Source organism: Aspergillus udagawae (assembly GCF_001078395.1).
Source record: "Aspergillus udagawae IFM 46973 DNA, scaffold_9, whole genome shotgun sequence".
Taxonomy (NCBI): domain Eukaryota; kingdom Fungi; phylum Ascomycota; class Eurotiomycetes; order Eurotiales; family Aspergillaceae; genus Aspergillus; species Aspergillus udagawae.
The window spans coordinates 408,342-432,932 of NW_025091272.1; the positions used below are offsets into that span (position 1 = coordinate 408,342).

Consider the following 24,591-nt stretch of genomic DNA (forward strand, 5'->3'; position numbering starts at 1 on the left):
ACACAATCCGACGACAATCTGAACCATTAGTTCTATGAATCGGCATAGTCACAAATAGAAAGAACTCGAGAAACAGAAACCATCCCGACCAAACACCAAGAAAGCGCCTCCTCCAACAGTCAACGGATAATAGGAACGAATAAAACCCTAACCTATCGTGCTGCTGCTGCCTCCGGTTTGGCAAGCATGTAACGCACAGCCTCCATGGCCACCTGCGTATCCCAAACACTCTCGGCTCCTCCTCTCCTGAATTCCGGCCCACTGCCATCCTCGCCGCCGCCGCGGGTTGCCTCGCCAAGGATGGTCTCCAAATCTCTGCGCTGAGAGTTGACCCAGCGCCGCAAGAACGTGGCAGGGTCTTTGCTTAGTGCGGTGTAGAAGGAATGCTTGGCTCTCGAATGCGTTAGAGTTTGGACAATAAGGGCTAGCTGATCATCTAGAGCAGCAATTTGGCGCAACCCCGCTGTATATTGCGGATTCTGGGTTAAGGCAAGCATTTTGGCGCGTAGAGGGTCCTCCACTGCGACCTGAATGTCGTAGACCGTTGGCGCAGGGTCCTTGTGGAAATCCTCATCGACGCGAATTGTGTAAGGAAGCTTGATCGGGTCTAGTGGACTGGTGTGTGGCCCGATGCTTTCAGGGATCTGAGGGAAAAACATCTGGTCTCGTCCGAAGATCTAAATGGAGTCAATTAGTATAATTTTCTTGTCGATATTGTTGAAGCATAGGACATACCGCTCGTAAGCGATGATCACATCGTACTAGTCGCTTTTCCTCATCCTCTTGAAGTCCCATCGCTCGGATGTAGTCCCAAATACCTAGGACGATACCGCTTCGAGTCTCTTCTTCAACATCAAGCACCTCGGCCAGCTCCTTGCTTAACTTGTATCGCTCAGGGGCCTCGTCTCGGACTAAACTGATGGTGACGTTTAGGTTCTCCTGGGACGCACGAGAGAATTGTAGAGAATCAAAATCCGCAGTTGGAGGAAGAGTGACAGCATTTGCCGGTAGCTGCGGCTTTGTCCAGCTAATAGTCTTGGTCTCCTCCGGATTCGAAGATGGAGACTTGTCAAAATCAATAGTGATCGTCTTGAAGAACTGCGAAAACCGCTGTTTGGGTCGTTTAGCAGCAGATTTCTTCGGCTTCTCGGCAGCTTGTCCATCGTGCTCCATAGCATCTCCGCTCTCATCGGCGTTCCCGCCTTCATCTTCGCTGTCATCGGGCGCTGTAGGGTCGGAGTCATCATCCAAAAGCCGTCCTTCGATTCTCACTTTATAGCGTCCGGAGCCAGGATTGCTACCTGGGGCTGCTCCGTTCTGGCCTGCACCGGTCTGCCATGGCTGATTCTCCACAGTGTTGGAAATCCAAATGCGCATTGTACGATATTTCTTGACGGTCTTGCTGATCGAATCCTGAATATCCAGCCTCTTACGCACAATGGAGGCATCCAATCGCTTCTCTAAGTCACGAAGACTTTTGTATTGTTGTACTCCTTCCCCGATGATCACCTCCTCGATGCCATCCGGGATATTCTTGTCGGTGGGCTTACGACTGCGACGCTGAACGGCGTCGTTAGGATGCGGCATGTTGCGCTGAGGAGGGATGTACTGAGGCGGAACTGCGTGCTGTGGCATCGGTACAGGCATAGCAGGACCTACTTCAATCAAATGGTGTTAGGAGACGGTCTTCATTTTAAGGTTTGCCGGAATCAAGGGAGATGGGGCAAATCTACCTGGTGCTGGAGGCCCGCGACGAGGCGTGGCAGGAGACCGTTGGGCGGCTTGCGGAAAGCCACGGGCATAGTTGGGCTGCATACTCATTGGTATATCAAAAGAGAGATACCAAGTGCAGATAGCGTTCTTCGAACGAAGCTGTTTTGCAATGAATGGAAGAATATCTGGATGGGCATGGATGCCTTTTGGTGTACTGTCTCCGCTGCGAAAGTCGCGATCCTTTTGCCGCGATCGCGCTATACCCTTTTTGGTCGGTTCCGAGAAGTACATCTCTATTTCCCTCCAGCGCAGCAGGGCTATATCAATATTTCTTACCTGGATGCGGCTACGATCATTGGAAGAGAAACTGAAAATGGGCATTGGCCATATCCAATCCGGTCTAAAATACTACAAGCGCAATTACAGAAAGACCCTCCAAGCAGGGGTCATTTATCCCACAATCATGCTTCAATGCTATCATTTCCCAGGGATCACATTAAGAAGTAAAAGGTCAGGACAATCACTCCAGCAGTGTTGCCTGGTTAGTGTACAGTCCCTCCACCACATTGCTAAGCTTCTCAATTGTTTCCAGAGCTGCATCGTACGCCTTGTCACGCTCCGTCTCGTCGTAGACGATCAGGCAGCCAGCACCTTGATCCAAGACTCCGATGATTACCTTGTCCAGGATCATCTGAGAAAGCTTCCTCTCCACCTGTTGCGTATCCAGGCCAACCATCTTCGCGATGTGGTCTAGCTCAACCCGGCTAAAGGGCTCAATGACCTTGATGAGATTCTGTTCCAGCATGGCGTCGTACAATCTCCGGAGATGGTTACGGATGAAAACATCGCTTCCAAGTTCGAATCTGTAGTCTGAAAGAGCCTTCTCGTATTCTTCAAGAGAGCGGTTGGCATGGGCACGAGCCACGGCCTTCATGGCTTCAAGTCGTGGGCTAGCGTACTTCTGCGCTTGCTTAGAACCCAGTAAATTGGTGACATCATCCACCAGGTTCAGCATGATTTTACACAACAGCATGTACTGAAGAGCAGCCGTTGCCAAGTCACTCTCATCAAGCGAGCTGTATCCCTCGAGGGCCTCAATGAAGTAGGAGAATGCCGTAGTGAAGTCTTTGTCCTCTGCATGTAGCATACCACTTTGCATGTCCAGCCCAGCCTGAAGATGTGGAGGTGTGTAAACCGAAGCGGCGGATGTACGAGCAGCGGTCAAGGCAGCGCGTGCCTTGGCTTGGTTACCGAGCGCGTGATACACCCTCGACTCTAACAGCTGCACCTCAACCAACATGAGTTTGTCATCCATGCGCTTCAGCTCACGCAAGAGAGAATTAATGAGGGTAAGGGCATCATAGTAAGTTTGCTTCTGCATGTATATAGCCACCAGCCGGGTTTCGAGGTTCTGTCGGAGGAAGGACCGTCGTTCTGAGACGGCCCAGTCGATGCAGGATTTGATGACAGCGACTTGGATGTCGAGGGTATTCGGAATCTCACTGAACAGGTCAAGCAGCTGGCGGACTAGGATGATGGGTCAGCTACTCTGAGGATTATTAACCCAACTATCACCGTGGTCATCGACTTACCGAGCTTCGCGGTCTTTGCTTTGGCAAATGATGAGAAGGTATCACGACTGGTTTTGATGAGCTCTGCAATTTCCTGTGGCTTCTTCTCATCCCGATACAACTCCCCCAAACCGATCAGAGCATTTTCATAGTCTCTCGACGAGGTCTCAGTCGAGCCTGGACCTTGCGAGAGAATATCCTTGTAAATACTCTCGGCCTTGGGAGCGTCTTTCTTCGCGAGAGCCCGAGCCTCCTCTATCCGCGCCGCTGTCGTCGATGAAGGCGCCATGATCGAATTGGTTGTGAGGGATGTAGTAGCGGAACTCTAGGTGGTAAACAGTCAAATCAAATATTTCGGCAGTAATGACAGCTTCAATAGTCTTAGAATAGCAAAAAGTCCGATGAGAACTCGATTGGGACGGGATTTGAGGAGGTACTGGTATCTGTTATTGATGGGTGGTTCACTGGCTATCGTCACACTTGGAGCTGGCCAGCAGCTTGGGCTGCTCTCACCGCCCGCGGCTTAACGAATCACCCGAAAAACAACCAGCAGAAAAAAAAGCATCTGGAAATTTCAATGGCCGCCCAGCCAAAGCATCAACTACCACATTCTTCATTTTCATGATCTAATAGCCCACGGTCGGAGAGCATCATGGTAAGCACCAGTGTCGCTAATATAACGTGAGTTTATATGTCTCTGATACATTTGCACAGAAAATCAAGGCAATTTCTCGCTCCACGGCGTCCCAGCAGGCACCTGGCTCTGCTGTCGTTCGACAGCCCCGAAATCTAGATCCAGCCCAGCATCCGTTCGAACGAGCTCGTGAATACACCCGTGCATTGAATGCTGTCAAGCTAGAACGACTGTTTGCCGCGCCCTTTGTGGGCCAAATGGACGACGGTCATGTGGATGGTGTTTATACAATGGCCAAAGATCCGGGATCCCTACAACGGTTTGCGAGTGGCAGTGGTGATGGTGTCGTCAAGGTTTGGGATTTGACAACTCAAGGTGAAGTATGGAACACTCAGGCACATGAAAACATTGTCAAGGGATTGTGCTGGACTCCCGAACGGAAATTGCTCTCGTGCGCAAGCGACAAGACCATCAAACTGTGGGACCCATACAACTCCTCACCTGAAGCACCACCATTGGGAACATATCTAGGCCAAAGCGCTTTTACTGGGGTTTCGCATCACCGAAACCTGCCATACTTCGCTGCGTCGTCTTCTCAGATTTCTATCTACGATTTGTCGCGGCCGTCCTCGACACCTTCCCAGGTCCTTCATTGGCCCACTAGCGTGGATACTATCACCTCGCTTGCCTTCAATCAGACAGAAACATCCGTCATTGGATCAACAGCCATTGATCGATCTGTTATCATGTATGATCTTCGTACTTCATTGCCTGTTCACAAACTTGTCCTACGTTTGGCATCGAACGCCATCTCTTGGAACCCGATGGAGGCATTCAACTTCGCGGTGGCCAACGAAGATCATAATGCTTACATTTTTGATATGAGGAAAATGGATCGTGCCTTGAATGTGCTCAAGGATCACGTCGCTGCGGTCATGGATGTCGAGTTCAGCCCGACTGGCGAGGAACTCGTGACGGCTTCTTATGATAAAACGGTGCGCTTGTGGAGCCGAGCCCATGGGCATTCCCGCGACATTTACCATACCAAGAGAATGCAACGGTATGTATTTTGCAGGCATCTGGTTGATTTCGCTTCCATTGCTCATTTGTTCGTACAGTGTCTTCTCCGCTAAGTTTACGCCCGACAACAAGTACATTCTTTCCGGGTCAGACGACGGCAACATTCGACTCTGGCGCGCGAATGCCTCCGACCGTAGTGGCATCAAGAGCGCCCGCCAGAGAGCAAAGTTAGAATATGACCAGGCTCTAGTTACCAGGTACTCGCATATGCCTGAAATCCGAAGGATCAAGCGTCAGCGTCATGTGCCAAGAACCGTGAAAAAGGCGACAGAGATAAAGAGAGAAGAACTTGCTGCTATTAAGAGACGTGAGGAGAATGTTCGCAAGCATAGTAAGAAGGGTGCTCTGCCACCGAGACGGAGCGAGCGTGAGAAGATGATCTTGACACATGAGCAATAAGCTCTGCAAGTCTGAGGACACTCTCTTGATTGTCGAATCTTGAGAGTGTCAACTTGCCAACATTTGTCTTCCGAAGGCAATTCCGTTCGATGACAATCGACGATAACTTAAGGAGTCTATACGGTTTACACAGCATATCACGCATCCCTCTTGTGGTAGTCGTCTTGCTCAAGGCATTGAATCACTAATCGCCCTTCTTGACTTTCAGTTCATCTGGCGATATCTGACTCGACGACACACCATGTTTTGGCCTGTTTGCTTCAGATGACCCTTGTAAAGCAGCATGGTCGATACCGCTCAGGTAACGGGCAATCCGCTGTATGCTGGCAGGCAGTACGGCATACCAGTCGATGAAAACGGCGAACGCGGGCAGCCGGATTAGGCCACCTTGTCCTTCGTCTATTGCGGTAATGATTTTCTGAGCGACATGGACTGGTTCAAGAACTGGCGCAAAGAACTTGTTTGGCGTCTTAAACGATTTGAATAGAGGCGTTGATATCTGCCCTGTCTCCACCAGCAGCATTTTCACTATCTGATCATTTCTCGACACACGAAGCTCAGCTTCCAATGTCCGATGAAGGGCGCTAAGACCTGCCTTGCTCGCAGAATAGTCTGACAAGCTGGCGGCGGACAGCTGGCCCAGGACGGAGCTGATATTGACGATGGTACCTCCATTCTGGGCGGATAACATTCCGGGAAGAAATACTTGGCAAGTGTGAAAGACTGCGAGTAGATTGGTTCGGATTGTTTTCTGGAATGCCTCTGCAGATAGAGACAGGAGTGGTTGACCGTTAATTCGTGCCGCCGCGCAGTTGATAAGCACAGTCGGTGTACCCAGCTAAGGAAGATTAGCATCATTCTCTAAACGATCATACCATCATATCTTCTACAGGTGATGTGGTCTCGCGCAGCAATTTCCATACCTCTTCCGTAATTCTCCTTGCCGTCTTCTCCACATCTTCTCGCTCGGTAATATCACACTGATAGTAGTCCACCCCCGTCACTTCTTCCCATCCCTCGATATCGCTCTCAGCCTTGATGTCCAAGACGGCTACACTAACTCCACGTAATCCATATATCCGGGCAATGAGTAAGCCAAGGCCACTCGCACCTCCAGTCACAACAACAACCTCTTCGCTTAAGTCAACAGGTCGGGGAAGCCCATGGGCCAGTCTCTGGTTCATCGCACGGGCAAGAGCCAAGACCGTGAGGAAGACCGCATAACAAGTTGCGATCATGAACGAGAAATGGGTGTAAGGGGTGGCCTGGGCTCGGAGGCTGAGCACTCCGACCCAGGCGACGAATGGGTGGAAAAGTGTGCGATTGAGGACTGTCAAAACAAGGTCGAATGTGAATTGTTCAAGCCATCCTTTATCAGGTAACTGCGAGATGGACGAGGCTGATACGGTGGACATTATGCGTGATGGACCTATGTCGGTTACCTTTCTGATATAATCACTGGTTAGATCTTCGACATCAGTATTACTTTTCTTGGATTGTAGCATGACCGAACTCAGTATCGAACTTCAGAACTCCAGGCACATGTGATTTTTGCTGTTAATCGGCGTACTCCGTCATAGCAGGAAGGCGTCACGAAACGGAGGAATTGTTCAAAATGCGACCCCAGCCGCGGTCCACTATATGCAAATATTCAGGAGTCGTCTACACAGATAGCATTCATTGTTGTATCAATGAACTGAACAAGGTACAGTATGAATTCAGGGCAGAGAATTCGGAAAAATAATGACGTGCGGAGATGTGGGGTGATAGGCTATCACGGCGCTTCCTACTATTCTAACCAGGATGATAACATATTTAGTAAGGATGCTACAAGCAGACTGATACGAAGTGTACTTAGCATGAAATTGGTTTCTTCTAGAGCGGGTCTCACTATTATACACTACCACTGAGCGTTGTCGTACGTTCTATACCACCATCGGTGGTCCTCTTCTTGTATATAACCAATCGACTACCCTCGAATTCCGGCATAATGCCTCCTTCACTAACAACCCAAATCACACAGATCGAAGGTGTAAGGCTAGCAGGTGCCAATGATACAGAATGGGATATTGCCATCAAATATCCGGAAAAGCCAGCAAAAGGCACAATCACCGCAATCACCCCCGCCCGCCGCTGCAACTCATCACCAGAAGATAACTCTTCTTCCCTGGCGCTTCCAGCACTGACCCATCCTCACATTCACCTCGATAAGGCCTATGTCCACAGCACACGCGAATACACACATCTTCTTCCATCGGAAGGCTCCTTCCAAGAAGCGCTGTCCTTCACCACTCAGGCCAAAAAACAGTTCAATCAGGCCGATCTCATAAAAAGAGGCGAATGGCTTCTTGCGGAGTCGGTTTCTGCTGGCGTTACAGCAATGAGGGCGTTCGTGGAGGTTGATCACACGGTCAAACTGACATGTCTTGAAGCTGGTCTCAAACTGAAAGACCAATGGAAAGAATGCTGCGACGTTCAGATCGTCATCTTCGCTCAGGATCCCATCTTTTCCAGCGAATACGGTGATGAAAATCGCGATTTGATCGAGGAGGCCCTCCAGCGCTATCCACAGATAGATGTCATCGGAACGACACCCTACGTTGAATCGACTACGGACGCTGCGAGACGAAACATTGACTGGGCGATCGAAACCGCCCTCAAGCTGGACAGGCATGTCGACTTCCATCTAGACTACACTCTAGATAGCAGTAAGGAGGCTCTTGTGTGGTATGTCCTGCAAGCACTGCAGCGGAATAACTGGACGAGCCAGTCAAGTAGCAGACGGGTCATGTTGGGGCATTGCACCCGCCTGACTCTCTTCACTGATGAAGAGTGGTCGGATTTGGCCCAAAAAATTCGTAAAAATGACTTTCCTGTGAGTTTCGTCGGTTTGCCAACCAGCGACATGTACATGGCCTCGGCGTCTCCCGCAGCCAACGCTCCTCACAATCGGCCAAGAGGTACCCTGCATGTCCTTAAGATGATACGCGAGCATGGTCTAGATGCTATTATCGGAGTCAATAATGTCGGAAATGCATTCACACCCTGGGGCTCTGTAGACCCCCTGTCCCTTGCTTGTCTAGGCGTGGGGATCTACCAGGCCGGAACGCAGAAGGATGCAGAATTGTTGTACGAGTGTGTATCCACGCGTGCGCGTGCCGCAATCGGACTACTGGGCGGCCGGGGCGGATCGGGTTTGATGCTCAAGGAAGGAGATCAACCCGATCTAGTCCTGCTCCACAATGTGGACGACACAGGATGCAACATATCAAGGCCAAGAAGAAGTGTAGCAGAGGTTGTGTGGGATCCGCCGGCAAGGGTGAGCAGGGATGTCATCTCCAATGGTCATCTGAAACTGCCATCACATCCTATGTATCCGGAGAAAGCACGCTATTCTTTTAAGGATAACGAGGCTTGACGTACTGAAGAAAGCGAGTAAGACGCTCGAGCCATTGTTTGCCTGACCATTGTAAATACAGATAGAACCGTGGCTGAATAACGCGCCTCATGAATGTTTCCAATCCAGCACATCATGCCTAAAGATAACCTACACAACTCCATGTCCGCAAGCATTTCAAAAAAAACACATCATGAGGCAAGAAAAGCGTTCTGATGAGACATGAATCAAAATGAGTAATATAGAAGAGCAAGGAATCAAGACGAATCGAGTCAGTACCCTCACGCAGCTCCCCATACAGGTGCAGTTTCATTTGCCTCGGCGCGAGCTTTGGCTGGTCCATGCAATGCATAGCTGAATGTGGGACAAGCTTGGTCTTCACGCATAATGTCAATATCGTCGACTTTGACCGAAAGACGGAACCCGTTTCCAGCGCGTGGGTACAGTCGATGCTCTTGAAACTCCTCGTATTCTGACTCTTCATCCGACTCGTACCGGTGTCTCTTCCTTGAAGAAGAAGCTGATGGCAATGATTCCTCAGTATTCTCGGTACTCGGCTTCTCAGAAGCCGTGTCTTTCTCCGTGTGGGAAGCTGGTGTTTCGGTTGTTGTAAGTGTGTGGGTGGACGTTGCTGCACAGACTGGACCAGCTGATATGTTTGAGGTGAATAAGAATTTCGACGTCTGCAGTTCCTTTAAGTTGCTTGGGAACATCGACAAGGAGGGATTCTGGTCAGATATAGTGACAAGAAGCTCGACGAGACTTGCATGGGAGAGGCTCGACAGATAACCCCGCCGCTCCTCCGCTGAAAAAAGCTCGCCTCCTACTTCGATCTTGGGACAGGGCACATGGTGATGTATTGGAGCAAATTTCCGAGCTTGTAAATCAGGATTGCTCCTCACTACTGTAGGCTGGACGATGGAGATTTGCACAGGCTTGCATTCTCGACAGTGCCATTCCTTTTCCACCACGTTCACAACATCAGAGTCGATCGGAGGGTCATGACAGAGCTGATGCCATGCTCGATTACACCCGTCGCAGAATACAATAGCATTACTCTGCGGGCTATGACCTCTTTGGCAATGCATACAGTTAGCATATGCTTCCTTCGACTTGCGAAAAACGCGCTTGTGTCTTCGAGCACCTGTAGTTTCTGAGCCATGGGAGGAAGTGCCGTTCGTCTTGGAAACGGCTGGAGATGAAGCCGGAGGCACATATAATGACGGTCGGTTCACTTGCCGGCCGGACTTTGTTTGAGTAGCGGTAGGGGCGATGTCCGATTCATCTGAACTGGAGTCATCAGCCCTTATGATGTCTTCGCCGTCACTATCACCACCGCGTCTTCGTTTTCTCGATTTTCTAGACCCATTTGAAGCATTTTTGCGTGAGCGTGATTTGGGGGTTGCTTTTTGTAGGCTGCCGCCTGGTACTTTTGCAGCCTTCGGGGCTAATGGGACCAGAGGAGCCTTAGGGATAAGAGCCGTAGGCTGTGGTTGAAATGTTGGTTGTATTTGAGACGGCGCTGATGGGACCATAGGAGCCTTAGAGATAAGAGCCGTAGGCTGTGACGGGAGCAGAGGAGCCTTTGGTATCAGAGCGGTAGGCTGTGATGGCAATGTTGGTTGTATCTGAGACGGCGCCGATGGCGCCGATGGGCCAGCTGATATTGTTACACTTGGTTTGGGAGCAATAGCAACGGGCTTCTTCGGCCTCGAGGAGCTTTCCTCAGACGCTATAGGGGGTTGGTTGGAAATTGCTGTAGGTGCCAATGTATTGTTCGTATAAGCGAACGGCGCCGTTGGCAGCTCTATGATTGTGGAGGACGCCTTCATCGTGTTTAGCCTTTGAAAATTCAAACTGTCCAAGCTTGGATCAAAAGTTGAGGTGCCCCAACGGGTAGCAAAGCTATCATTGTTCTGCTGGTCTCCTCTTATGTTACCAGCGATCCGTGCAAGGAGCTCTGTAGTGGCCGCTGAAAGTTTCGGTATTTGCACTTTCCCCCGAACCGTACCTGTCGAACAGCTCGTTTTCGATGATAAATCGATCGAGGAAGGAGGAGTGCTATTGGCTGTGTCTCCTTCAACTGTCGAAACTGATGGATGGGGGCTTGACGTGGTGCTCGGTGTTCCGTCTAAAGTAGATTCCAGGGAAGAAGTAGCCCCATATTGCCGTGACATTCCCCAAATCTAGACTGAATAGGCAAGGTTGCACGGGGTATAAATGTGCCTGTCAATCTCCTCAACTTTGATTAATTGCTGTCACTGAGTAGCAAAGGATATGACAGGGTGAACGGATCCAGATTTATATACTCTCACGTGATTGTAGATTCCTCCCCGCGCAGTTGAGGAATTCCAAACCCGTAACTTGTTATCGGGTCATCAACCTTGACGATAATCTATTGAAGCCTTGCCGTTATAGAATCATTTCATCATTCCTATCAAATATGCCTAAAAGCTAAGTACGCCCATGGATTTTTACGGCCGCCGTCGTGCTTCGTCCGTAGTCACAAAGGAATTCACTCCCTCAGGGACATACAATCTCCAATCCCCACAAAATCGGAACAAGTATTTGGTCTGCCAGATCCGGTTCACCTCCGTGTTGGAGATGACTCGACACGTGTCATGACACAATGCCCTCATTTTTGAGGAGCTCAATCTTGACTTTATCATAGTTGAGGATGTCTTCGAGGATCTCGTCGGTGTGTTGGCCAAGAGTCGGGGGCGGTCTTCGGACTCCTGGGGTTGCATGCGAATACTTAATCGGAGTGTTAACTAATTTGATGGGACCACAAGCTGGATGATCAACTTCTGTAACCATTCCTCGCGCTTGCACTACCCGGACGATTCCATGTCAGTGAATGGCTTCACCTGGTCGTTTGAGTTCGTCGGATGACTTACCATGAGAATGATTGAGTGTCCCTTGGATGTCATTGATCGCGGCATATGGCATCCCGCTTCCTTCCAGGATCTCGAGCCATTCCTGTGTGGTTTTCTGCTTAACTGTCTTCTCGATCAGACCATCAAGCTCTTCCCGATGCTTTACTCGGTCGCGGTTGGTGATAAAGCGAGGATCCGTCTTCCATTCGGGGAACCCTAGTCGATCACATAAGACGCCGAATAGCCTGTCGTTTCCTCCCCCAAAAAGAATATCACCATCAAGGGTCTGGTAGCTTCGGTAGGGTACAATTGATGCTTGACACTGCCCGTTAGCGATTGAGAGCTCACCAATCGCCGGTAATCTACCATGCATGAACTTACGGTGTGCAGTTCCCCATCTACCCGAGTCCTTCTCACCACTGATCAGAGCCGAGCTCGCGATATTCGCTAAGGTTGCAACTTGACAATCGCTCAAACAAGCATCGATATGTTGTCCTTGTCCGGTCCTCATACGGGCAAGCAAGGCAGCCATGATCGCATTGGATGTATACAACCCTGTTGTCAAATCCGTAACAGCTACGCCGACCTTGACTGGATCGCCGCCTCTGCTTCCAGTGATGTGCATGAGTCCCATCTCTGCTTCGACCATGACATCGTACCCAGCTCGGTTACTGTATGGCCCTGTTTGGCCGTACCCTGTGATACTTGCATAGATCAATCTGGGATTGATAGATCGTAGCGTTTCGTAATCGAGACTGTATTTCTTCAGGGTGCCTGGAAGGTAGTTCTCGACTAGGACGTCGCATTCCGTGGCAAGCTTGTGTAAAATCTCGATTCCGGACTTATGAGCAAAGGAAAGGCCGATGGATCTTTTGTTGCGGTTCACCTGGCGCACATGTAAGTTGAACGCTCATTATTTATTCTGGACGTCACATACAGCTAGAAAATAGGCGCTTTCCCCAGGGCCATCATGAGACCCATCGGTATACTTTGCGTATGGTGGTCCCCAAGCACGCGTATCGTCACCGCGCGCGGGATGCTCCACTTTGATAATATCTGCTCTGGCTCGAAGAGGACCGACGTTAGCAGTTGGTTGCCAGATAACCATTAATTAATGAGCTTTCAACATACCCCAGATCTCCTAGAATTTGTGTACAGTATGGCTAACGGCGCGCGGTAAGAATCAGTATGGACTCTAGTATCGATAAGAGAGAATAAACAGGGGACTCACTCCAGCCAATACCCTCGTCATGTCAAGTACTCGGATGCCTTTGAGAGGAAGAGTGTCATCGCTTGTAGGGATTGCTGAGAAGCGTCGCCCTTGCGGCGTGCACTTGAGAATAATAGTTCTTGACGGGTAAAGTGATGGCCGACGAGCCATCGCCCGTTGTAACATCCATGCGGCGTTCATCTTTCAAGGCTAAGCTACTGCGCATGTAAAATACCACTTAATGGCATATCAATTGGAATATATCACAATTACTGACAGCCCTCCGTGAGGCAGGCGATGCAGGTGTGACCTTGATCACTTGAAGGCCGAAGCCGCTCTTAATGGTTGATTCAGCGATTTCCCCGATGGCCGACGGCAGACCAAGCCGAGGTCAGCTAGTTAGCTGTTTCGGCATCTCCTGCCCTCACTACCAGACCCATCTTATCACTATAATCGGATCTCGAGCATTCCTTCTACTTAAAAATATGTTCACTGGCCTCGTTGAGTACATTGGGAGTGAGTCTTTCCATCTACGAAAATTATTGTATCAGACACAAGACTAATTAGGTCTGTTGCAACTTCTAGCGGTTACGTCTCTGGAGCCCCTCGACACATCGTCAAGTGGGGGCGGGGGAACATCACTGACCATTTCTGATTGCGAAGAGATCCTCAAAGATGCCCACCTTGGCGACAGTATTAGTGTAAATGGTATGCACTTCACTTGCCCTTGATGCTTAGCAACAGCAAGTAATAGCGAAGCTGTTGAAATATTCGTTGTCTTTCTGTCATTCCGTCTCATCTGCAAGCGCATCAATGAGCTTAAGCTTCCCTCGACCAAGGAGACCTAATAGACTAATCTATCAAAAGGGACGTGCCTGACAGTAACCGCATTTGATAAGACCTGGTTCAAGGTCGGCGTCGCCCCCGAGACGCTTCGCCGGACAAACCTGGGAGCATTGGAAAAGGGCTCCCGGGTAAATCTTGAGCGGGCTGTTCTGGCAGAGACGCGGATGGGCGGTCACTTCGTACAGGGTCATGTCGACACTGTCGCAAAAATCCTGTCCGTCACTCCGGATCAGAACTCCTTGGTATTCCGACTACAGCCTCGCGATCAGGGTGTAATGAGATATATCGTGGAGAAGGGCTTTGTCACACTGGATGGAGCCAGCTTGACGGTGACCAAGGCTGTGGATGGGCCAGACGGGTACTTTGAGATCATGCTTATTGCCTACACACAAGAGAAGATTGTGACAGCTGCTAAGAAGCCCGGGGATTATGTCAACGTAGAGATTGACATTGTGGGCAAATACGTCGAAAAGAGTGTCCAGGGTTACTTTGCTGGAACCGCTGGAGGGGACATGAGCATCCTGGAGAAAATGGTGTCTCGCATTGTAGATGAGAAGCTAAAGCGGTGAATAAAGCAACAAACCAACACGGTCTGACCGTCTTGAATAATGGGATTGCACTTCAGAACTAACCAGGATGACCGAATCACAATGACTTCCATGTATCGTACTTGGGACCATGGAATCGATCCCACCATGACAAAACTCTACCGATGCTGGAGCTAGAAGATAATCATGAACGGGAAGTCGAAGAACTCACGGTGGTGCATGTCATACAACACTTCATACTGTTTGCATAAGATAGGTAGATTTGAGTATGTCAAGTTTGTAGTCTATATATAAGGGCTTAAGGGACGCAAGGGTCATGTTCTTGTGCACGGCACACTGAGGTGCCTTCAGCGGCATGAGCAGAAGGGTGATCACCGCATCTGAATTCCTATACATTCTTGTGGAGGACACTCGACAAAGGGTATAAATTCGTCCTACCAAAGACACAACTCATATCAACCTCATAAAACACCATTACTCCGGACTTTTATGCGAAAAAACCGCCTCTTCCGTAGCTACCATAGGTTGAAAAGTCGTATGAGTATCAGCCTCTCCGCCTCATTCTTCCATGGACTCATCGTCGTCGTCGTTATCGTGCGCCTGGACTCCCTCTCCATCGTCTTCCAGGTCATCGCTGAGCCATTCATCCTCGTCATCCATATCCACGTCTTCTTCGTCCTCGTCATCTTCACCGCCCTTTCCTTCAGCTCGAGCTTTGGCCTTCTCCTGCTTCTTCTTCTCAATGTTCTGTCTTTGCTGCTTCTTCCTCTCTTCCTTCTCCTTCTTCTTCTTGGCCCAATTCTTATCCAATGATTGGACCTCTTTTTCTGATTTTTTGATGTAGTCGTGCCACATTACTCTGCCCTCACCAAGACCTTCTTCAACCTTGATCAGACGAAGCTTCAGGCGTGGACCCAGTTCGACGAGCTTGACCGCACGTTTCTCCACCTCTGGGGCATTGGCTTTCTGGGCCTTTGCTTTCTCGCCGGACTTCATGCGCTGCAATTCTCTTTTTGTCAAGACCTTTTTTGTGGTGCTTTCTGCAATCTCGACCTCAGCATCGGTGTCCAGTTCCGTCTCGCTCGCCGAGGTATAGCCGGCGGCTGAGGGGTCAAGAAGATAGTCGGCGGCATCTTCCAACTTCCCCAGGTTTGGGACGGCAGACTTTCTCTTCTCCCGACTGCGAATTTCCTTAGGGTCCAAGCGTCGGATACGCTTCGAGATGCCTGTCTTTTTGGTACTGATACCGTAATGTCTTAGATTCAAAACATAGGAATCTTCCTCTTCCTCTGATCCGGCGATAAGTTCGCGATTCAGAAGCATCACACGGCGAATGGAGGAGAGGGGGGTAGCCTGAGGATTGATGGGTGGGAAAAGTGACTGAAAGACAGTGGTTGTAAGGCTCTCCAGACGTTTCGGTACTTTCGAATCCTCAGTAGCATTTGGCGAGTTGAAATTGTTCATCACTAGCAAAGGAGGTGTTTTGTGATCCTGGCCACCACCTCTTGGGCGCTTCAATGCCTTCTCAACGTCTCTGCACAGAGAATAGCTTTCGACTTTAAAATGAAGGGTTGGACCGCGGGGTGTAAGCGCCAATCGCATGTTAGTATTTCCAGTAGCAGATTTTGAGAAAAGCATAAGATGAGTGACACCCAAAGGGCCCGTCATCGCCGTGTAGTCTCTGAGTCGATTGGATTTCCGTTCCTGCAGTGGCCGATCATCAGTTACCGACTTCAAACACGCCAGCCTGCTCGAGGACACGCTTACCTTCAATCGTACAGCTGTATCTGGCTCCATCATCAAACGGACATCCTTGACCAGTTGGCTGACACTGGAACCAACCTGCGAAGCGCCGACTCTGATAACCATAGACTTCGGAGTTTTGCTCATGCTGCTTTTGGCGGCGGCAGAGGCATTTTGAGCCCGCGCATGTGTGCGCTTCTTCGTACGTGCCTTGGCCATTGTAATAGAAGACCAGATATGAGAATACTGGGAATAAAAATGAGTCCCAATTGCTTCCTCTGCTGTCTGGACAAGAGTGTGACCTTTTCTCTTAGGTCCAGAAAAAAGTAGATTTGTCGGAGCAAAGCCGCGAGGAGCTCGGATCAACAATTTTGCGGCGCCCAAAAATTATTTTTCTTTACTGATACATAGAAGAGCAGATCTGAAATCCAACGAATTCTATCGATTAGTGCTTTGAAAATTATCCGACCACAATGCCGGACGTCAAGAAGCGCAAGATCGCCCACGAGGCCCCGGAACATGAGAGTGACGCTGAATCAGCAAGTTCTCAGGACTCCGTTGCTCAACAACATAATACTGCTGAGACGCAAGATGAAGCGGCGTCCACAGAGACAATGCCTGCCCCTAAGAGCTTCAAAGATCTAGGGATCATCGAGCAATTATGCGAAGCATGTGAAACGATGGGTTACAAGGCTCCTACGCCGATTCAAGCCGAATCGATCCCTTTAGCACTCCAAGGTCGTGACTTGATCGGTTTAGCAGAAACCGGAAGTGGAAAGACAGCGGCTTTTGCTCTTCCTATATTGCAAGGTATGGCTCCATCAGGCCTCATAATCTTTTGAGTGTCTTGGTTCTATGATCAATGTCTACTTTCTGTCGTTCCCGGTATCTGACAAGCCACCCACAGCTCTAATGGAAAAGCCACAATCCTTCTTCGCCCTCATCCTCGCGCCTACCCGAGAATTGGCCTTTCAGATCTCAAAATCCTTTGAAAGCCTTGGTTCTACGATCAACGTTCGATGTGCTGTGATCGTCGGAGGTATGGACATGGTCTCACAGTCGATTGCGCTTGGAAAGAAACCTCATATCATCGTCGCTACACCTGGTCGGTTGCTAGACCACCTGGAAAACACCAAGGGCTTCTCGCTACGTACTCTTAAATACCTCGTCATGGACGAGGCTGATAGACTTCTTGACATGGACTTCGGGCCCCTTCTCGACAAAATCCTCAAAGTTCTCCCCCGAGAGCGTCGCACATTCCTTTTCTCTGCAACCATGAGTTCCAAGGTCGAGTCGCTGCAACGAGCGTCGCTCTCAAACCCACTGCGCGTATCTGTATCCTCAAACAAGTACCAGACCGTCTCGACACTCCTGCAGTCATATCTCTTCCTTCCCCACAAACACAAAGATATCTACCTTGTATACCTCCTCAACGAATTCGTCGGTCAGTCCGCAATCATTTTCACTCGCACTGTTCACGAGACACAAAGAATCAGCTTTCTCCTTCGGTCGCTCGGTTTCGGCGCCATTCCGCTGCATGGTCAGCTTTCCCAGTCTGCTCGATTAGGCGCTCTTGGGAAGTTCCGTTCCCGCAGTCGTGACATTCTCGTCGCGACGGACGTCGCCGCCCGTGGTCTTGATATTCCGTCTGTCGACGTCGTGTTGAATTTTGACCTGCCCACCGACTCTAAAACATATGTTCATCGTGTAGGCCGTACGGCCCGTGCGGGAAAGAGTGGTGTTGCTATTAGCTTTGTGACGCAATATGATGTCGAAATATGGCTACGTATAGAGGGAGCACTTGGGAAGAAGCTCAATGAGTACGAGTTAGAGAAGGACGAAGTAATGGTCCTGGCTGAGCGTGTCGGAGAGGCTCAACGGCAGGCTATTATGGAGATGAAGAACTTTGATGAGAAGAGAGGCACCAGGGCCAAGAAATTCGGCAAAGGAAAACGCTCTCGAGATGAGATGGATCAAGAAGAAGGCTAAGGTGGAAGTATAGAATTCAAAAAAGTCGCTAACTACTTATTATGATGCCAATACCCAGACGAGATGACCAGAATTTTCAATGAGTTCCTTACGTTATCGAACGAATTCTTGAGTGGAGATAAGTAGATAAAAAGTAAAGTACAGCAGCTGATGTATATTCTGCTTCCGGTATAACTCAGAACATGTCATAAATCATTCAGGACAGTCCCTGATATTCTCTATAAATTTAGACCGAGTGGTCGACTTTTCCTTGACGCAGAAGTCGCTAGACCATTATTGTGTCGTGGTTCGATTCCTTCTCAAAACTCCCCGTTACCACACTACCGTCGATATCAGACCTGCATTTCCAGGTACCTTTTAAGTGCACCAACGCTCGGAAGGGACTTTAGGTTTGATATGAAGGATTGGTAGTTTAAGAAGCCTGCAGGATCTCTTTGACGCTACCGGCATCGCGAACGGCATTGGCAACGCGAGTAGCGAGGTCGTCGGCTTCCGATCGGCTTGCAGCCTCAGCGTAGACACGCACCGCATCTTCCGTGCCACTTGCACGGGCAAAGCTTCGTCCCTTATTGTAGCGGGACTGCAGGGAATCGATCTTTGCCTGGAGTCCGGGGGGCGATTCGAGCTTTCGCTCAGCGTCGTAGGCTTTGAAGATTGACCGATCAGCAACCTCCACACGTACAAGCCGTGAAGGGAGGTCGGTGTATGTGGCAAGCCATTCCTTGGGGGTCCACCCTTTGTGAGCAAGAATTGCTTCGACGAGGAGCATGTCAGAGATGGCGTCGCCAACCGCTTGATTAATCAAATCAGTGAGAGCTTGCAGGCACTCAAGCGAACGCTGCTGCGCCGGAGACTGCGGCTCTGTATTCTTAATGGTCTTCAACGCATTCTCCGAGAAAGTAATAGTGCCGTGTCCATTAGCTTCGAAGTAGACGCCAACATCGAACCGGAGGGCAGCATGGTGGAGATGTTTTACACCAGTATTCGTGCAAATGGATGGGAGTTTGAGAACTTTCTCTATGTACTCAGTGCTCGATCCGTTGGCATAAGCAGTCTGAACGACGCCGATCTTGAGTTTCTGAGCAATTCCGGCGCTGCGGGCGAGGTCACCAATGAAGGAAGCGGCAAGAGTGGCGATGCGGTCGCCGTCCAACAGCCGAAATACATTGCCTTCGTCAAGGAAATAGTAAACGATACGATCGGCGTCACCATCCAGAGACGCGCATCGATCGAGAACAGAAGCCTTGGACGATGGCGGGGCACGCTGCTTGGTTTTGACATAATCGGCGCCACACTGATACAATGGTTAGCACGCGGGAATTGAAGGGCGTCACGGAAGTTGCTTACTTCGAAGTTGAGACTGTCAGGATTGATGACATCGTCATTTACAATCTTAATGTCGAGACCGGTGTCCTCGGGCAGATACTTGATGAGTTCCCTCAACTTAGGTCCGCCGACGCCGTTTGCACAATCAACAGTCAGAGAGCCCTTGACCTTGACGCCCCTCATGACCCTCTTAAAAGCTTCTGCAAGCTTTTCATAATATCCTTGCTCAGTAGGCTCTCCATACTCGTATTGCGTTCCGAGAGTGTTCTTGCACCGGACGACGTAATGCAGTTGGGGAGTGGTCATATACTTCATATCGATGAACTCGGCCTCCGTGGCAGTGAGTGCAGCACTGAGGACGCCGACGAGTCGCGAACCGGATGCACGAGTATCCCGGGCGAAAACAACACGAGCAGGGTTCTCCATGCTGACATCGATCTCCTTAATCAATTCGTCGTAAACGTCACCAATGTTTTCCAGCGGAGCATTCGCGAGTTTTGTAGCGTATGCTTCCCATTCAGCCTAGTGAAACGAAGAGTCAGCATCAGGGGAATATCTTTTTGTCGAAGAGGAGGCCTACTTCCAACATTTCACCCTATTTTATATCAATATGTCAGCAAATTTCAACTTTCATAGCCCCGTTGAAAGTTCCATTAGAGCTCACCATTGGGTCGACCAGTTTGACACCGTTGTCCTCCGCAGGATTGTGGCTCGCAGTGACCATGACGCCAATCCATTGTCCGCTTAACTTCTTGGAGCGAAGTGTTGCAAGCAATCCTACAGCATAAACAACCGTGTTGAGGAGGTCACTGCGATAAACCGTCCATTAGAGCTGCCACACGGCGATCGTGGGGTACGGTGGAGGCGGGGTTGTTTTTGTTCCTGAGAAAACAAAATAGACTTACGCTTTCATACGGAACTGTAGCAAAAGATTTCAAGTCAGCTTTTACAAGCGTAGAGATAGCTGCGAGAGGTCCAACATACGCCCGCGGTGCCGTATTGGAAGATCTTGCCCTCTGGCTTTGCATACTGCAAGGCGGCCTCTGAGATAGCTTTGCGAACGGCTGGAGACGCCATTGTTTGCGGCGCGGAACCTGGCCAAAGACGTGTCGGGAAGCCCCTAAATCCGATGAAACGGGAGTGACGAGGGGTCGCTGAACCTTGATGAGATAAAGCAGGACAAGGGGAGTTAGAAAAGACGGGTTACCAAAGAAGAGGGCCAGCCAGCTATTAAAAAGTTGTCAGTCGCAACCTGCACGAGGGAAACGGACTGGCCTGACAGCCTTAGGCCACCTTAGCTCTTCCTTGCTGTCCACAGCGCCCAAGCGGTGAGCCAAAAGAAATAGTGTGGTAGGCGCTGTTTCACAGCAAACATACTCTACTCCACACCTGATTATGACTGGCTACTGCTAACTTCAAAGTTTGGTTAAAGCAAAGGAGGGTGAAAGAAAGTAAGGGGAATAAGAAAAAGAAAAAGTTTCGATTTTTTGTGATTATTGTAAAACTCTACATGAAACATTTTGCATTTTACGACGGGCTTATGCAAAGACGTCATTTTTCCTGGGGATCCACAGTACAACTGCCGTGATCAGGAGGTTCCGTTACCAGATCATGCTTTCAGTCTGCGGCTTGAGACATCATTCTGGATGTCTTTGATCAAATACCTATAAGAATTGATGCATCAGAGTCGGGCTTACTTTTGACGAGCGGATTGTCATCTGCTGGGCACTTACATATACCACCATGCGGTGGGAATGACTGTTCCAAGATGCCACAAACTGTGAGCATCAATGAGCCCGTGCCAAGGAGGAAAGTCCTGCAACTCGAGACTCATGGCCAACATAATCCACACCACAATCATTCCAGGCCAGGCCATCCAGACTCTGCCTTGTTTCTGATACCGGACGATGCTGAACCCTGTCCAGAGTAAATTTTGGATGGCTCCGACCACGACATTTGCAATCATGTTGTATGTGTAATCCCATGACCAAAAACTGAGATAGCATACGTGCATGGTGTATAGAAGAACGCAGATCATGGTCGTTAGACGGCGTAGAGTCGGCTTGTACCGGGGTTTTCCTTGGTCAAGGCGCAGTATCCTAATTGTAGCAAGGTATAACCCGTACATCACATTCGCGCCAGCTCCGAAATAGTCTAACTTTTCTGTGAGAGGGAAATCCCTTGTATGGAATAACATGCTGAATGTCCAGCACGCCAACCCGCAGTAACCGAAAGTCAGGTAATATGGCCGCAGAGAATGCCATGCTGGGATTGTTTCTTTGATTCGAGCGATGCCATTCCAGTGAGCGAGAAGATTGAGGAGGGAAAAAAGGACAGAGAAGGGTTCCTGCATGCCGAGAATCCTGCGAAAGGGCCATTTTCCATGAAATTGCACCACTGGATTCAACATCGGAGGGTCGCGGGCAAGCCGGCGGTCCGTTACTACATGTTGACAAGTGTAATCGCACTCTGCTGGACAGGTCCATAAAAGAAGGCGCAGATGGAGTGCTGTAAGAGAACCAATCAGCATGAACGAAACAGAAGTAGACTGGCTAACATACGAATGACGGAATTGCCATCCCGACAATTTTCAGCCTGACAGATCTTTTGACAATGAGTTCGCTGTTTTGAGACTTCCAGGCGTTGTTATTGAGGGAAACGATACCTTGACACATTCTTTGAAATCAGGTAGGTGATCACCCAAGGAAGCCGTCGCCCTCCCTATTAGAGAAGCAATGAGAAACGTGAGAAAGTATAAGCAAAGCTTACGCTTGGCCGAGCGGAGAATCATAGTGCTAGGTGTGCATGGAGTGCAGTGCAGAGCTGGAGTCCCTAAGCTTTAAGGGGAGAGCTGTGAGTTTGACGCGTTAAGGCAGAGGATTGGAGATGAGTCTTGGCAATTCCCATCTGCGGAGTAGGTATCTACAAGGAACTGGATTCTGGAAAAGGAGGGTAGGATATCCCCGCGTACTTGGTGCCAATTGTATAACAGGTTTGTTTCAAAATTTCGGGAAGAGACAAGTAGACAGGTAGAGTTATATACTTCTTTCTTCAACATACCTCTTTGACAAGGAGGAGACCTGATAATACATCAGCGTTCGGACAAAACGCCGAGGTGTTGTATATCAACCCTAATCAGATATGATTTCTGAGGGCTAAAGAAATCACATGGGTATTACAAGAAAAGTCTAGCCAACAGATTTCAGACTAACCTTAATCAGGTTTAGCGTTTTTCCGGAAAGAGAATTTCTATTATTGTAGGCAAAAGTAAGAGGGAAAAAAAGTCGAGCTTGAGGGGTCGTTTGGAGATAACATTTACTTTATTTCTCTCATCCCATCCCATCACAAAAGCAGACTTTGGTCTCTTGGTTTGCTTCTACACCTTTTTTCTCCTCGCTTCATTCTCTGTTCGTCTGTTTCCCCCCCTTGTCAACCGAACGGCATTTCTCTTTTCAAAATGGAAGGTATTGAAAGACAACAATCTGCAGACCCTTCGGCCGTAATCACCAGCAGTGCTGATCGCATGGTTGGCATGGACCATGCCGAAGTACGTTACTTCACCAGGTATGAGTCTATTTTCCCCGTTGATTTGTATGATCTTACGTGTCTGACTTGTTCACAGCTATGATCACCATGGTAAATTCTGCCTATTGTCCACATAAAGTTGAAGAGTATGCGAAGCTGACACAAATTCATGCTAAGGAATTCATGAGGAGATGCTTGTAAGTTCATATACAGCCTGGAATCAAATTGATATTAGTGCTGATAGTATCTCTTCACAGAAAGACGATGTCCGGACTCGGTCATACCGCGATTCCATTTATCAGAACCGCCACATTTTCAAGGACAAAGTTGTTCTCGATGTCGGGTGTGGTACTGGTATTCTGAGCATGTACGTCTCACATGTCTCGATAAATCAACGCTTCACATACTGATGTTATGACTCAAAGGTTCGCCGCGAAGGCAGGCGCCAAGCACGTCATCGGCGTGGACATGTCCTCGATCATCGAGAAGGCGCGCGAGATTGTCGCGGTCAACGGCCTCTCAGACAGGATTACTCTTCTTCAGGGAAAGATGGAGGAGGTTCAGCTCCCATTCCCCACGGTTGATATCATTATCTCCGAGTGGATGGGATACTTCCTCCTCTATGAAAGCATGCTGGATACCGTTCTGTACGCTCGGGACCGCTACCTTGCTCCTGGCGGCAAGATCTTCCCTGACAAGGCCACCATGTACTTGGCTGCGATTGAAGATGGCGAGTACAAGGATGACAAGATCGGATGTGAGAGATCCCTCGCTTATTTTAGGCTTTTAAGGGAGTACTAATTCCGTATAGTCTGGGATAATGTTTACGGATTCGATTACAGCCCCATGAAGGAGATTGCCCTTACGGAGCCCCTTGTGGATACCGTCGAGCTTAAGGCTCTGGTCTCGGATCCTTGTTCTATTATTACTTTCGATCTTTACACGGTCACCAAAGCAGACTTGTCGTTCAGGGTTCCTTTCTCACTTCCCGTCAAGCGCAGCGATTTCATTCACGCCATCATTGCGTGGTTCGACATTGATTTCACTGCTTGCCACAAACCCATCAGCTTCTCCACTGGGCCTCACGCCAAGTACACACACTGGAAGCAAACTGTGTTCTATCTCCGCGATGTTCTCACAGTTGAAGAAGAGGAGTCTGTGTCCGGTATCTTGGAGAACAAGCCAAACGATAAGAACCCTCGTGATCTAGACATCCAGCTTTCTTACAAACTTGAGACCGCGGACAAGTTGCGCTATGCCGAGGGCAACTGCTTTTACAGGATGTAGGTCATTCCTAGCGGGAACTCCAGCACTTCAGCGCTAATTCTTCGCAGGTGCTAAACCATCAATCTCTTGTGATACTTGCTTGATAAACATTTTTCTACCGTTTTATTTGAGGACAGATCGCATGCTGTCAAACGAAACGAAATCTTCGCCTTGTAAGGCCGCATTATTGCATATATGAAAGGTTACTTCTATGGACTCTGGGTCGTTGAATGGTCTCTTTCGTCCTTCGTTCTTGTTTTTCGGCGTTGTATTGGATGGCAGGGGACCGGCACATTACTTGGCGCGAACGGAGAGACTGATTTTGCACGAGACTTTTTGAAGCTCCTCGAATTTTTTCAAGTAGATACCCCGAGTTGACGCTCAGTCCAGCCACCTCCGACGTGTTCCTTAGATTGTTTTGACCTATCATCTACTTTTTACATCCATACTCTTCTTTTCCTTCCATTT

General features: G+C 49.3%; 13 protein-coding genes across 13 annotated transcripts; 5 read left to right on the forward strand and 8 right to left on the reverse strand.

Annotated features, from left to right (window-relative positions):
• Positions 1–152: 152 nt before the first annotated feature.
• On the reverse strand, positions 153–1,815 carry Aud_010385 (SWIB/MDM2 domain-containing protein; the record flags this gene model as incomplete). Its single annotated transcript, XM_043295228.1, has 3 exons — positions 153–677; positions 736–1,655; positions 1,734–1,815. 3 exons carry the CDS (start codon positions 1,813–1,815, stop codon positions 153–155), a joined length of 1,527 nt encoding a protein of 508 aa, XP_043151163.1.
• Positions 1,816–2,233: 418 nt separating this feature from the next.
• On the reverse strand, positions 2,234–3,573 carry Aud_010386 (proteasome regulatory particle lid subunit RPN6; the record flags this gene model as incomplete). The annotated part of the gene is made up of 2 exons (XM_043295229.1): positions 2,234–3,240; positions 3,306–3,573. The coding sequence occupies 2 exons, from the start codon at positions 3,571–3,573 to the stop codon at positions 2,234–2,236; spliced, it is 1,275 nt and encodes a 424-aa protein (XP_043151164.1).
• A 363-nt stretch (positions 3,574–3,936) lies between these two features.
• On the forward strand, positions 3,937–5,397 carry Aud_010387 (rRNA-processing protein SOF1; the record flags this gene model as incomplete). Its single annotated transcript, XM_043295230.1, has 3 exons — positions 3,937–3,939; positions 3,999–4,978; positions 5,037–5,397. The coding sequence occupies 3 exons, from the start codon at positions 3,937–3,939 to the stop codon at positions 5,395–5,397; spliced, it is 1,344 nt and encodes a 447-aa protein (XP_043151165.1).
• A 184-nt stretch (positions 5,398–5,581) lies between these two features.
• Positions 5,582–6,812, reverse strand: Aud_010388 (SDR family oxidoreductase; the record flags this gene model as incomplete). The annotated part of the gene is made up of 2 exons (XM_043295231.1): positions 5,582–6,235; positions 6,321–6,812. 2 exons carry the CDS (start codon positions 6,810–6,812, stop codon positions 5,582–5,584), a joined length of 1,146 nt encoding a protein of 381 aa, XP_043151166.1.
• Positions 6,813–7,387: 575 nt separating this feature from the next.
• Positions 7,388–8,815, forward strand: Aud_010389 (putative zinc metallopeptidase; the record flags this gene model as incomplete). The annotated part of the gene is made up of 1 exon (XM_043295232.1): positions 7,388–8,815. The coding sequence occupies one exon, from the start codon at positions 7,388–7,390 to the stop codon at positions 8,813–8,815; it is 1,428 nt and encodes a 475-aa protein (XP_043151167.1).
• A 260-nt stretch (positions 8,816–9,075) lies between these two features.
• Aud_010390 (integrator complex subunit 12) lies at positions 9,076–10,971 on the reverse strand (the record flags this gene model as incomplete). Its single annotated transcript, XM_043295233.1, has 1 exon — positions 9,076–10,971. One exon carries the CDS (start codon positions 10,969–10,971, stop codon positions 9,076–9,078), a length of 1,896 nt encoding a protein of 631 aa, XP_043151168.1.
• Positions 10,972–11,413: 442 nt separating this feature from the next.
• Aud_010391 (CaiB/BaiF CoA transferase family protein) lies at positions 11,414–13,066 on the reverse strand (the record flags this gene model as incomplete). Its single annotated transcript, XM_043295234.1, has 6 exons — positions 11,414–11,625; positions 11,692–11,985; positions 12,052–12,556; positions 12,608–12,731; positions 12,802–12,833; positions 12,902–13,066. The coding sequence occupies 6 exons, from the start codon at positions 13,064–13,066 to the stop codon at positions 11,414–11,416; spliced, it is 1,332 nt and encodes a 443-aa protein (XP_043151169.1).
• A 299-nt stretch (positions 13,067–13,365) lies between these two features.
• On the forward strand, positions 13,366–14,295 carry Aud_010392 (riboflavin synthase; the record flags this gene model as incomplete). Its single annotated transcript, XM_043295235.1, has 3 exons — positions 13,366–13,396; positions 13,466–13,588; positions 13,748–14,295. 3 exons carry the CDS (start codon positions 13,366–13,368, stop codon positions 14,293–14,295), a joined length of 702 nt encoding a protein of 233 aa, XP_043151170.1.
• Positions 14,296–14,832: 537 nt separating this feature from the next.
• Positions 14,833–16,236, reverse strand: Aud_010393 (Brix domain-containing protein; the record flags this gene model as incomplete). The annotated part of the gene is made up of 2 exons (XM_043295236.1): positions 14,833–15,978; positions 16,042–16,236. The coding sequence occupies 2 exons, from the start codon at positions 16,234–16,236 to the stop codon at positions 14,833–14,835; spliced, it is 1,341 nt and encodes a 446-aa protein (XP_043151171.1).
• Positions 16,237–16,490: 254 nt separating this feature from the next.
• Positions 16,491–18,006, forward strand: rrp3 (RNA-dependent ATPase RRP3; the record flags this gene model as incomplete). The annotated part of the gene is made up of 2 exons (XM_043295237.1): positions 16,491–16,827; positions 16,925–18,006. The coding sequence occupies 2 exons, from the start codon at positions 16,491–16,493 to the stop codon at positions 18,004–18,006; spliced, it is 1,419 nt and encodes a 472-aa protein (XP_043151172.1).
• A 412-nt stretch (positions 18,007–18,418) lies between these two features.
• On the reverse strand, positions 18,419–20,409 carry agm1 (phosphoacetylglucosamine mutase PCM1; the record flags this gene model as incomplete). Its single annotated transcript, XM_043295238.1, has 5 exons — positions 18,419–19,300; positions 19,354–19,854; positions 19,997–20,141; positions 20,238–20,251; positions 20,317–20,409. The coding sequence occupies 5 exons, from the start codon at positions 20,407–20,409 to the stop codon at positions 18,419–18,421; spliced, it is 1,635 nt and encodes a 544-aa protein (XP_043151173.1).
• Positions 20,410–20,941: 532 nt separating this feature from the next.
• On the reverse strand, positions 20,942–22,123 carry Aud_010396 (PGAP3/PER1 family protein; the record flags this gene model as incomplete). The annotated part of the gene is made up of 4 exons (XM_043295239.1): positions 20,942–20,996; positions 21,066–21,840; positions 21,894–21,936; positions 21,998–22,123. 4 exons carry the CDS (start codon positions 22,121–22,123, stop codon positions 20,942–20,944), a joined length of 999 nt encoding a protein of 332 aa, XP_043151174.1.
• A 666-nt stretch (positions 22,124–22,789) lies between these two features.
• rmtA (protein-arginine omega-N methyltransferase HMT1) lies at positions 22,790–24,144 on the forward strand (the record flags this gene model as incomplete). Its single annotated transcript, XM_043295240.1, has 6 exons — positions 22,790–22,896; positions 22,955–22,968; positions 23,035–23,054; positions 23,115–23,224; positions 23,283–23,614; positions 23,669–24,144. 6 exons carry the CDS (start codon positions 22,790–22,792, stop codon positions 24,142–24,144), a joined length of 1,059 nt encoding a protein of 352 aa, XP_043151175.1.
• Positions 24,145–24,591: the final 447 nt, after the last annotated feature.